The sequence below is a fragment of the Pogona vitticeps genome, chromosome 9 (genome assembly GCF_051106095.1).
Source record: "Pogona vitticeps strain Pit_001003342236 chromosome 9, PviZW2.1, whole genome shotgun sequence".
Lineage (NCBI taxonomy): Eukaryota > Metazoa > Chordata > Lepidosauria > Squamata > Agamidae > Pogona > Pogona vitticeps.
In genome coordinates, this window is record NC_135791.1 from 20,880,913 (window position 1) to 20,892,743 (window position 11,831).

The window sequence follows — 11,831 nt, forward strand, 5'->3', positions numbered from 1 at the left end:
TTGATGATCCATAAGGTCCCTTCCAGCTCTGCAGTTCTGAGAGAAACGGTCCCTAGCCTTTTCTGAGGAAGTCTGAAATGTGTACATCCCAGGTTGCAGAAGAGCGCTGGTTCCAAAATGAAAGCTAATGAGGCCCTAAAATAACCGTTCTCCCTTGAGACATGGCAGAACAACCTACTCATTCGTTGACCAGCTCAAGTGCATTTTTATTGACAATGTAATATAAAGCCCACCGCTGCTGTATATGCTACCCACAGACCAGGTTTTCAATACTATGGATGCCGAAGCTGTCCATGCGATATGCAGAACGCCTGCACGAGGGGGTTAAGGGGCCACCCTGAATCAGCCTGTTGTATTCCTTTCCTTCGAGATCCATTGGAATTCCACCACGTCTTCACGGTTCTCAATGTAAATGTAAAGCCTGCTTCTCGAAAACAACGGAAGTAGCAAGAACGCTGAGCTGGACATAGCGGAACCCCTTCCATAGCAGACAGATAAAGACATTGTGTGAGCTTACTCCTGGGATTGTTGCTCAATGAAAGCAAAAAATGGAAAGGGAAGATTGTGAAGTATTATAACTGAAAATACTGGAAAGAAGTGACCTGATTGATTTTAGCATACTAATTGCACCGGGCGGGATGGATAGCCCAGTGGGGTAGACATCTTGCTGTCAACCAGAGGTTGGGCGTTCCGTTCCCCGCAGTGCATCCAACAAGAGCTAGCCTATGTGACTTTGGGCAAGCTGCGCAGGCCCAGGGGGGCACCAGAAGAAGGGAAAAGTAAACCACTTCTGAGTGTATGTAGAAAAGAGTCAAAGTAAGTCAGAATCGGCTTGATGGCGCCCAGTTATTATTAGTTGTACCAGACGGTGGAGGAGATCTTGCAACCTGGTTGCAGCTGTGTATTGGAACACAGCTATGAATAAAAATAAACTGTAATATAGGACAACAGCGCTCTGCCTGTCATCAGTGAACCTACGAGATATCCACAGGAGGAGACATAGCCTGGTGTCTTGTCTGATAATATCTAAAAATGCTTAGTGCGCGTGGAGCTAAATTAAGATTTGAAATGCCAAGGAGCAACCAACAGAGACCCCGCTGACTCTCAAGAGACCCCCTGCTCTCTTAAGTCCCATTCGAGAAAGAAGAGGCATTGCCGTTCATGTTAAACACCAATGTGTCAGTGGACAAATTGCTTCCTTGTTCAACTATTGCAGGGCAGGAGGAGTTGAGAGAAGATGGAGCGTTCCTCCATGCTACGAAGAAACTTCTCAGCGTGCCGGCGTAGGAACAACATGGGCTTCTAACTGCATCCTTTATTCCCAAATCGAAGATCTGTTGGTGGGGCTTTCGTTCGATGTTAGTCCTACATTTTTCCTCTGCCACCTCCATCAACTCTGTTGAGACTACACTGTAGACAGGCGAGAAATTTGTTTGGGGATCTGTGCGGCTAGAGAATGCTAAATAAACACATGGAAGTCTTCTATTTATTTATTCCTGTTGTTATTATTTATATTCCACCGTTCTGTATACGCATAATCCTGTCCAAGGTGGTGCAGAAGTAAGATCAAGATACACTGAGAAAATTACAATAAACAGTATAAAAACATAAGCACTTCTCAGAATCTGCCCTGCAGGGCAGCTGTTGGTAGTTGGGTTTCTTGGCAGTCGTGATGGGGAATCCCAACTGAAGCTGATTCTGAAATCTTACTCCAGCTCTCATTTCCTCCTTTCTGGGCTGGGATCTAGCTGGTACAGTAGCTGATGGAAGACGCCCCTCTAAGCAGATTCAGGAAGGCTAGGTTTATGTTCTATACAGGAAGGGGGTTGCTTCCCAGCTCTCCGTACCATCAAATATCTGCTCTGGAAGCAATGTGTCCCACAATCAGATGTTGAGGGTGTGCAAAGGCTGCATGGAAACTACTTCTTTCTGGATCCGTCTTCTGTCAGCACACATACTTCTACTTGATCTGGGCCCTGGCGTCTTCTTCCTGCCACAATCCTGATGCGTGTGCCTCTATCAAACACTGGTAATACAGAGGGGTTCAAAATTCGTGATTTGGCTTAGAATGTGGCCTGGAGGGGATTGTTCGATGTAGTTGTCAAGGGCCAGCTTCAGAGCAAGGCCAGCCCTGCCATTAGACAGAGTGAGGCATCTATCTCAAGGGGCAGACGTTTATGTGAGAACAATATTGGTAGCCTCCGAAACATTTTGTCCACCTGTGTTAGAGAAAGAACCCAATTTAAGCTGGCTTCATTAATAGGAGTATCATCCTGCCCCTTCCCTCTATGAACCAAACATCTTGCATCAAGGGCATGAAGTAATTAGGCAATACTGACACCTTAAATACCAGCAGGGAGAAAGATCTGGTGAAATCCTGATAATGCCATGATGCTCATTCAGGATGGTCAGACAGTGTGCAATTTATAAAATTATACATGGAATGGAGAAATATTGCTCCTTCTTCCCTCATGGTCAAATTCAGAATCAACTAATAACAGAACACATTTCTTTTATCCACCCCCCCTTTTTTTTTACAGAGGCTTTTCTTCACATAACATTTAAATTAATATATGAAATTTGTTATCCCCGGATATGGCGACTAGAGGCAGAGATTGTTTCCAAGGGGGAATTAGATGCCGTCCTGGAGGAAAGTAGTCGATCAAGAGCTCTTAGCCATAATGGCCAAAATGAAAACTGTCTTTCCAAATGAGGCTTTTAAAATGTAGTCACTGCAAACCTGCTGCCTTATTCACTGGGTGTCGTATTCTATAGACCACTTCTGACACTCCTGTGTTTTCCCATCACTTCTGTCTTTTTCTGTAAAAGGAAGGAAGGAAGGAAGGAAGGAAGGAAGGAAGGAAGGAAGGAAGGAAGGAAGGAAGGAAGGAAGGAAGGAAGGAAGGAAGGAAGGAAGGAAGGAAGGAAGGAAGGAAGGAAGGAAGGAAGGAAGGAAGGAAGGAAGGAAGGAAGGAAGGAAGGAAGGAAGGAAGGAAGGAAGGAAGGAAGGAAGGAAGGAAGGAAGGAAGGAAGGAAGGAAGGAAGGAAGGAAGGAAGGAAGGAAGGAAGGAAGGAAGGAAGGAAGGAAGGAAGGAAGGAAGGAAGGAAGGAAGGAAGGAAGGAAGGAAGGAAGGAAGGAAGGAAGGAAGGAAGGAAGGAAGGAAGGAAGGAAGAAAGAAAGAAAGAAAGAAAGAAAGAAAGAAAGAAAGAAAGAAAGAAAGAAAGAAAGAAAGAAAGAAAGAAAGAAAGAAAGAAAGAAAGAAAGAAAGAAAGGTGGAATAGTGGCAAAATGTATTTTATTTGGTAGTGCCAGAAGCTAAATGCGGAAATGCCCCCTATTTGGAGACTTCTAAGTAGAGATGGGCACAAACGTCCAGTTCGGCAGTTCATGATGGTTCGTGCCAAACAGGTGTTCAACACTTCCCAGTCCTGCCTCCTCCAGCAGCCGCCCACTCACAAGCAGTGCCCCAGCTTCCCTGCCCCGCCTCCTCTGGGCACTATCTGTGAGTGGGCACCTGCTGGAGGAGGCAGGGCTGGGAAGTACCAAACACCTGTTTGGTGAGTAAATAAACCAGCATGAACTGTCAAAGCGGCAGTGTGTGCCGATCTCTCCTTCTAAGCATTTTTGGTAAATAATATATATTGACTTGCAGTATATATATTGCAAGTCAATACATATTATTTACCCAAAAAAAAATGCTTAGAAGTAGAGATGGGCACACACTGCCGCTTTGACAGTTCATGCTGGTTCATTTCTATATTGGTTCATTTCTCTCTATATATAAAATTTACAAAAAAAACACCTTAGAAGTAGAGATGGTACGTTTATTGTCTGAATGGGTGCATAATAATAATCAAACTGTCAAGTACGATACGGTATAATAATAAACTGTCAAGTCAGTTGTGAGATACATCGACCCATGCCTGGAATTTCCTAGGTATAGTATTCAGAAGTGGTTTACCATTTTCTTATTCTGAGAGTGCTACCCTTTCCAGGGTTTTCTAGACATAGATTACTCAGAAGTAGTTTACCATTCCCTGCTTCTGGTGTGTGTGTGTGTGTGTGTGTGTGTACTCTGGGGCTGCACAGCCTTCTCAAGCCTATGTAGGCTGGCTGTGAAGGAGGCACAGTGGGGAATCAAACTCCCAACCTCTAGCTCTGCAGACAGATAACCCAGCTCAGTGAGCTATCCGGCCAGCTAGTGGAAGAAGGTATGTAGCTCGAAAAGAACCTTGCCCTCACCACCTCTACCTACGAGGGGTCTGGCTTAGCCACCAGCAGAAATGCCATGTTTGAGCCAGATGCATCTTTTGCTCCAAATCTGCCAGGCCTTTTTCATCCATCAGCATCCTTCCTGTGCCCGTCTTGTCTCATCTGAGATGGCTCAGAGGCGCTACTGTCCCGAAAGCTCTCAAAAATTCCGAAGCTGGCATGGGTCATTCTTTTTCTCTCTCTCCATTTTAGTTTTTGTTTGCCTGTTTTCCACTGTTGTCATGCGTGAGGCACGAGGAGGAGGCAGAGGGGGCACAATTGTGCAAAGCGTGGACACAGTGGGAGAGAGATTTAAGATGTCTGCCACCAGTGGCATGCCTGGACGTCGGCGGCTGGTGTGAAAAAAAAAATCCTGGCTAGGCTGCGCAAAAAAAGGGAAGCAGGGCAAAGCATGAGAAAGGAAGGGGCTTGAATATTATGGAAGGAAAGAAAAATCAAGTTTCATATTCAAACCCGGAGTAAAAGCTGAGCCCCTGAATCTGGACTGGCTGGAGACCCTTGATGTGTGATCAGATCGCTTAACAGAGCTAGGAAACTGGATTGAGGCAGAACTGCTTGTTCGTAGGAGCAGCAGCATGTGGGTAAGAGAAGCACACTGGGGGGAAAAAGGGGGCTCTGTTTGGCCAAAGCCCTATTACAAGAAGAATAGGCTTCAGGGAATGAGCCTATTTTAGTAGGGGATCCGTTACCCCCTCCAGCTAGCCCTGGGTTTTTGCCCTCTGTGAAAAGTTCCTGCCCAGCCAAGCCGAGTCAGCTGGGGTGGGAGGAGAGAGTTAACCACCACTGTTGGATCGTGGCCCGGAGCTCTGAGGTTTTTTTTTTCCCGGCATCCCTCTCTCCTTTGCTCTCTCTCTCTCTCTCTCTCTCCCGCCCGCCCTCCTTCTGTCTCTCTCTCTTTTTCTCTTTTCCCCCTCCGCTGGCACACTCGCTCTCCCAGCTAAGCACCCCATCTCCCTTGCAGCCACCCTCTTGTCATCATGCCCCTCTCTCTCTCTCTCTCTGTTGTCTCCTCCCCTGCCCTCCACCAACCAAGCCTCTCGGGTAGGAGCTCCCCCAGCTTGGCACACCCTGGCAGGACTCCCGGCCTGCCGTCCCTTCTCAGCCTCGGGTGCCAGCCAAACCTCTCCATTTTCTTTCCTCCCTCGCTGTAGCTAACCTGTCCTCTGTTGCTTTTGTCGCCCCCAAAACCACCCAGGTCATCTCCCGGCTCAAGCCCCCGAAGAGCGCGTCTCTGAAGATGAACCCCGTCCCGAGCAGGGTGAGGCGTCCCCGCCGACTTTTTTTTTTCTTTTCTGTTTCTTATCGGTGCCAATTTTGCAAAAAGGAGAGAAAAAAAGTTTTGTTTCGGGCTAGCTGCAATGCCGTGGGCAGTGATCCCGGGGGGGGGGGGCATCCTGGAGTTGGATGATGGGGTTGAGCAACTGAAGGTTTTTGCTTTGGGAATGGAGAGGAGTCCAGGATGGGGGGGACCTCCCTGGTGCTTCTTTTGGTGGGCCTTGTGGGGGGGCTTCCATGGGGAGAAACGGTGAGTGGGTCGAAATTTTGGTTCGTCATCGCTGGGGTGCAGCCCAAGTCCATCCAGTTGGCTGGTGAATCTTATCATTCTCTTATCATTCGTTCTTGGGTCCCTCTAAGCCCACCGGAAAGAGAAGGGGGGGGAAAGCCGAGAAGAGATGAACCCCGGATGATGGGCATGCACCATGTAATGGCGGACAAGCAGCCACAGCAAATGCATGCCATCTTCTGCTCCTGCCTTCCTTTTCTGGAACGTCCCAGCACCAAGTAGTTTGAGGGTTAACCTTACTGATCTCTAGAGAACCCTAATTATTTGAGCCCGAGATTTTTGTTTCCCTTCTTAATTTCTGGCCCAGGGGCTTTGGGCCACCAGCCCTTGAGGACGTTTTGGCACCAGATCCTTGTCATCAGGAGATGCCACCTTTTCTGCGGTGCCAAGGATTGGTGGCCTCCATCCGTGGCTCTTTGCACTGGCTCCCCCACCGGTTTTGGGGCTGTCCCTTCCCTGCCTTTCCCACCCACGCCCCTGAATGTCAACCCGAGGTGCACCCCCACCCTTCCCGAAGCTCAGTTGTAAAATCCTTTGGGTCTGCAAGGCAGTTGTGTAACAGGGCTAAAGGCCTTTCAGGAATTTGCCCATCAGCCTCTGGGCTTGATCAGTGGAGAATTAGGAGGAAGAAGGGATGGGGGGGGAGTTTTTGCCAGAAACTCTGTCTTTCCCAGGGAATCTGCTTCGGCCAGGTTGTAGGGATCGGGAGCCCACACGCAGGAACGCTTGTGCGTGGGAGAGAAAACCTCAGCCTTCTGCCATGCTTCTGCATTTTGCCACTCGCTCTTCAGTTTCCGTTTGTATTTAAAAGCTGGGGTTTTTTTTGGGGGGGGGGTTCCTTTTAAATTTAATGACCATCCTAGGGCAGAAGCAGAAGGGTTATCCAGAGGGGAAAATAGAATAACAGGCATGGGAGAAGGTTATACAGAGGAGCCTTGTTTGATTAGGTAGAGAGAGAGAAAGAAAAAAAAGGCTATGCGCGAAGCTTGCAAAAGGGGTTGAGACAGACACAGAGCGGGAGAGAAAGAGACTTCCAGCATTCATGGGAGCTGTTATGTGCAGACCTAAGGAAGGGGGCTGGCGGATGCCATGGGCGATGGATCGGCACAGGGAGGGTGGATTGGCACCGTGCCAAGGCCTAGGCGGCCGTTGCTAGGAAACCCAGGTTCCCTTGGCAGCCAGACCGTCGTTTCACTTTCATTAAAGGGTACGGGAGAGAAAGAGAGAGAGACGGAGACGGAGAAGAAATCGGGAGGATTGGGGGGGGGAAGAACCCGGTGGGTCACCGGCAGAGGTATTAGCAGGGGTAGTGGCGGAGCTGGGTCAGGCGGCACCACCCTCAGGTCACCCTCCAAAAGTGGAGGCAAAGCACCCAGCTGGATAGGGCTGCCAGGTGGAGGTGGATGGAATTGGGTAGGGGAGGGGAGTTCTTCCTTCCATCCTTCCCCCCGCCCCCCAAGACAAAGGAGTCGACTTCTCCCACCCTGATCATTCTAAAGATCTTGGCTGTAAGGTTCCCCCCCCCCCCCCCGTGGTTTGGGTTTCAGGCCATTCCTTCCCGGGAAAACTGGGATAATAAGACAAGGGGAGTCGAGTCGGGCATCGAGACATGTCGGGGTGCAAGTATGGGAAGCAGGTCCCTAGTCGCGAGGAATAGTAAAAGGTATTGTGACAAGAAAAAAAGTGATGTGCAGGCCTTCCCAACCCTTTGGAAAGAGCCCTGAATAGAAAAATAAATAAAAGGTTCAAGGGAACGACAGCTCTGCCTAGCTGTTTTCTTCCACCCCAATTTTTCTACTCCCAGCAGTGCTGGAGGAGCAAAATTATAAACCCGAAGCTTGTTTCTTTCCTCCTGCGTCCACCCCCAAATGGGCCGTTCTGGCCGCCATTTTCTCGTGTAGCATCCTTGTCATATGGCTTGCAAGGGCCTTTTTTTAAAAAAAAAAAAATTTACCCCAGAAGATTAAGGCATCATGGGTGGAGAGAGCCAAAAAGACGGGAGGCAGCCATAAATATTTCGATGAATCAGGGACTGAAATGTGGAAAGTTCTGAATTTCGATCAGAAGGGGCTGTGCTTCAGGGCGGGTGGGTGGTGAATATTGACTGCCATTTATGAGGATCGGGGATGGGGGGGCAGAGAGGTGATAGTCTAGGAGCAGCTGGTAATAGTGGCAGAGGGAGGTTGGAAGGGGCTGGAAGAAAAGAACGGTAGGTAAACGGTAATGGTGGGCAGGGTGGTGGTCTTGTCATGGCTGGCACCGAAGTATTGACGCACGAGGGGACAGCTAACGATACAAGCTAGGGGAGTGAGCCGAGTTTCCACCATCCTCCCCCTCTTCCCCGAAATATTTTTGAGGCCAGGTTGGCCAGCAGAGAAAAACTTGCCGGCAGGTGGGTGGGAGGGGAGGGCCGGCTGCCTGGCACTCAGGGGGCCAGCCTGCTGGCGGGCAAGTTGGCATTGCATACTGCAATACAGCGTGATGTGAATTCATTAGAGGCCAGAGCGAGAGAGAGTGAGACAGGGGAAAAAAAGAAGGGAAATAGCAGGTGGAGGGGGGGGGAATAGGAGACGGGCACTGACCCAAAGGCCAGACAATGGCAGCAGGTAACCATGGTGATGCGCCCGGCTGTGCCAGCCTAGCTGCCGAACTGGGGAGAGTGTTCTCCAGACAACCTCTGGGGAGCTGCCCGCCTACAGGGGTGTGGGGTGCAGAGAAGGGGTGGGTCACTCTTTCTTCCTTTCCCTTCTGTCTGCTTTTTATGGAAGTGCGCCCGATGCCAGCGTACCTCTCCACCCCTTTCCTTTTCTTTCTGCTCCCTTATTTCTTCTGCTCTCCATCCTCCTCATGCTTCCTTTTGCTCATCCACCCCACCCCGATTCCTCATCTCCCCATTTTGCTGCCTGGCTCACCCATACAGATCCCTTCCTCCTCCATTTCAGACAGCCACCACCACCCCGACTGTGTACCCCTCATTTTCTTTCCAACCCACTCCAACCCATATTACATTTTCATTCTGCAAACCAGGACCCTCCAGGGCTGGGGGCAGGGAGCTGTGGCACCGTGCCCAGATCTACGTATTTCTCTCTGCCTGCACGTCCGTATCTTTCTTCGCCATTGTCTGCTTCGGTCTGTTCCTTCCCACCCACCCCCCAATTCGGTCTTCTTGTCTCTGCCACCATCGTGGCTGTCTGCCTGATTCTGCCACTTCCCCATATTTAACTACCTCCATCGTTTTCCTCCCGGCCTCCCTCCACCGTTATCTTGGCACAAAATCCCCAACTCATGCCACGCTCTGTCGTTCATCCTCCTCTTTTTCCCTACAACTTAAGGGGGAAGACCTGCCCCACGGCCTGTTATTTCTGTCTTCCCACTCCAGTTGCCCGTTAAAAATCCCTGTGAGTGACATTTTGAGGGGTTTATTTTATTTTATTTTGATGAGAGAGATATACAGGGCTCACATTGCTGAGAGCATTTTTAGCAAATGCTAGTGAATCTTCCCCTTGGCATTAAAGTTTGGCCATGGCTGTTGTGCTCAAAGTTGAATTCAACAGCTAAATTGTCTTTCGGTGAATGAAATTCTCCTTTGAGAAGTGGATTGGTCAATGAACAACACCAAAAAGCCAGATTAACCCCTAGAAGTGTCTTGGTTTCATTGTCTCCTTTCATGTCCTTGACAAACCATCTTACTAGATTTCCTTTGTTTCCGTTCCCTGTTTCTGTGATTGGCTTTTGTTCCTCATGTCTCCTGCAATCCTGGCAGCTAGTTATAGGGAAAAGGTGCTTAGGTTCTTATGGGGTGCTGCAGATAGCTATGGGTGGGCTAAGGCAATGCTGAGAGTGTGGGGTGCAGGTTTCTGTTCAACAGGTGGGGCTAGGTTTGTTTACAGATTCCATCACAGGTACTAAGATTCATGCAGATTTCCCAGGAAGGCTTTGTGGTTGTACACATAGATTTTCGGTTCTAGCATATGTTCTTCTATATGTGTTCCCTTTCGGGAATAATTTACCAGACACTAAAAGATGTTAAGGACGTGGTGGCGTTGCAGGTTAAACGGCAGAAGCCTCTGTGCTGCAGGGTCAGAAGACCAGCAGTCGTAAGATCGAATACACGCAACGGAGTGAGCTCTCGTCGCTTGTCCCAGCTCTTGCCAACCTAGCAGTTCAAAAGCATGTAAAAATGTGAGTAGATAAATTTAGGTACCACCTCGGTGGGAAGGTCACGGCGTTCTGTGTCTAGTCGCACTGGCCATGTGACCACGGTAACTGTCTTCGGGCAAACGCTGGCTCTACGGCTTGGAGATGGGGATGAGCACCGCGCCCTAGAGTCAGACATGACTGGACTAAATGTCAAGGGGAACCTTTACCTAAAGGATGTTACCTTGGAATGCAGCCCTTAGATGGGGTTGAATGAAGCTTCCCCCAATTTGCATCAATCTAAGGACACTTATTCATCTTACAGTTCTCTTGCAGTTCCTCAGACATTTTCCTGGGGCAACCACTTCCTTATGGATTTCGATTTAGAGGCCAAAGATCTGTTGAACTGTACTGTGCCTCTCCACCCATCCACCCCCACTTAGTGTTAGGTTTCCTCAAATGTTAGCTATCCCTCAAATGTTGTCCTTGAAGGAAAACTTCAAGATTTTATTCTGAATTGTGCTTCGGCCAGGTTTCGGGGAGGGGGGGGAGCTAATTCTCAGTGGCGGCTTCATGGAGTCCACCCAGCACATATATTCCTAGGTAACGTTTGCCTTCAGACTGTGACGATGTTCCTAGAGAAAAAGACCTGCTCACATCATACGCATTTACCTGAGTTTTCTTGTGGAGCATCTCTGCATTTTCTGCCCAATGGGGCCCGCATTAGAATCCCGGACACAAATACTCACATCACCTGGATTTCTGCCTCTGAAAAGGTTGTGGTATCAAAGCCTACTTCACAAGCATCTCTCATGACAGTCGCATCCCAAAACAGTAGGTCTCATCGACCAATTATTCTGAAAGCTCTGAAGCTATAAGGTTAAAATGAGCCAGGGTTCAACTCTTCGGATTTTGGCATCAGCCCTCGTAGCCCTGTATTATTAAAGTTTGTTCTCCCCACCCCATATTGTGTTCATTTACAGGATGGTTGGAGGATAATGCCACTGAACATGGGCAGAGTATCTCTCTCTCTCTCTCCCATACACACACACACACACGGTGACGAAACAACACATACAACCTTGAAGTCTCAAAATATACCTAAATTCAGTTTTGTTTTCGAATTTTTGTAAGGTCTTTTAAAGAGGAAAACCTACCTTTTTTATTTAAAAAAGCTACATTAAATGTTGTTTTATTTTATGTTTTGGCAGGCTGAGAACCAGAAAACCCGTTATTGTCCCAGGGGATCAGAAATGGGTGAAGACACCTCCGAAAGGTACGATTATTCAACAAATATTATTTCCCCACAGCTTTAATCTTCACAATTAATCAAACATTTGCACATTTTAAATAGAAAGGGGTTCTGGACACCTGAAGTAGTTTGCCCTGGCACTATCTCTGTTGCTATATTCCTGTTTTTACGAACAGGGAGCTGCCACTGGAAAAGCATGACTTCCCCAAGATGAACCAATAAACAGCTTTGGGTGGAATTTTTGGTTTTGTTAGTGCCGTCGAGGCAAAACTGAGTTACAGCAAGTCTAATAGGGCTCGCAAAGTAAGTGAGATAGAGTGGCGCCTCACTAGACGATTACCTCGCAAAACGGTTTATTCGCAAGACGATGCGTTTTTGCGATCGCTGTTGCGCTTCGCAAAACGTTTTTCCCTATGGGCGATTTTCGCTGGACGATGTTTCGGTCCATGCTTCATAAGACTTTTTTTTCCGGGACCGTTTTTTGCAAGACGACGATTTTGACAGCTAGGTCCGCGACTCGCGAAACCTGTTTTTTTTTTAGGGACCGATTTTCACAAGACAACTATTTTGACAGCTGGTCTGCGCTTTGCAAAACGGTTTTCCCT

At 48.4% G+C, this 11,831-nt stretch overlaps 1 protein-coding gene across 1 annotated transcript in view; it reads left to right on the forward strand.

Moving 5' to 3' along the window:
- The window catches only part of LOC144584249 (uncharacterized), a 44,085-nt gene that overhangs the window by 25,366 nt on the left and 6,888 nt on the right, over positions 1-11,831 (forward strand). Inside the window, exons 3-4 of the mRNA XM_078379977.1 lie at positions 5,469-5,531; positions 11,186-11,250. Coding sequence (XP_078236103.1) covers positions 5,469-5,531; positions 11,186-11,250 — 128 coding nt within the window. The remainder of the gene's footprint in view (positions 1-5,468; positions 5,532-11,185; positions 11,251-11,831) is intronic.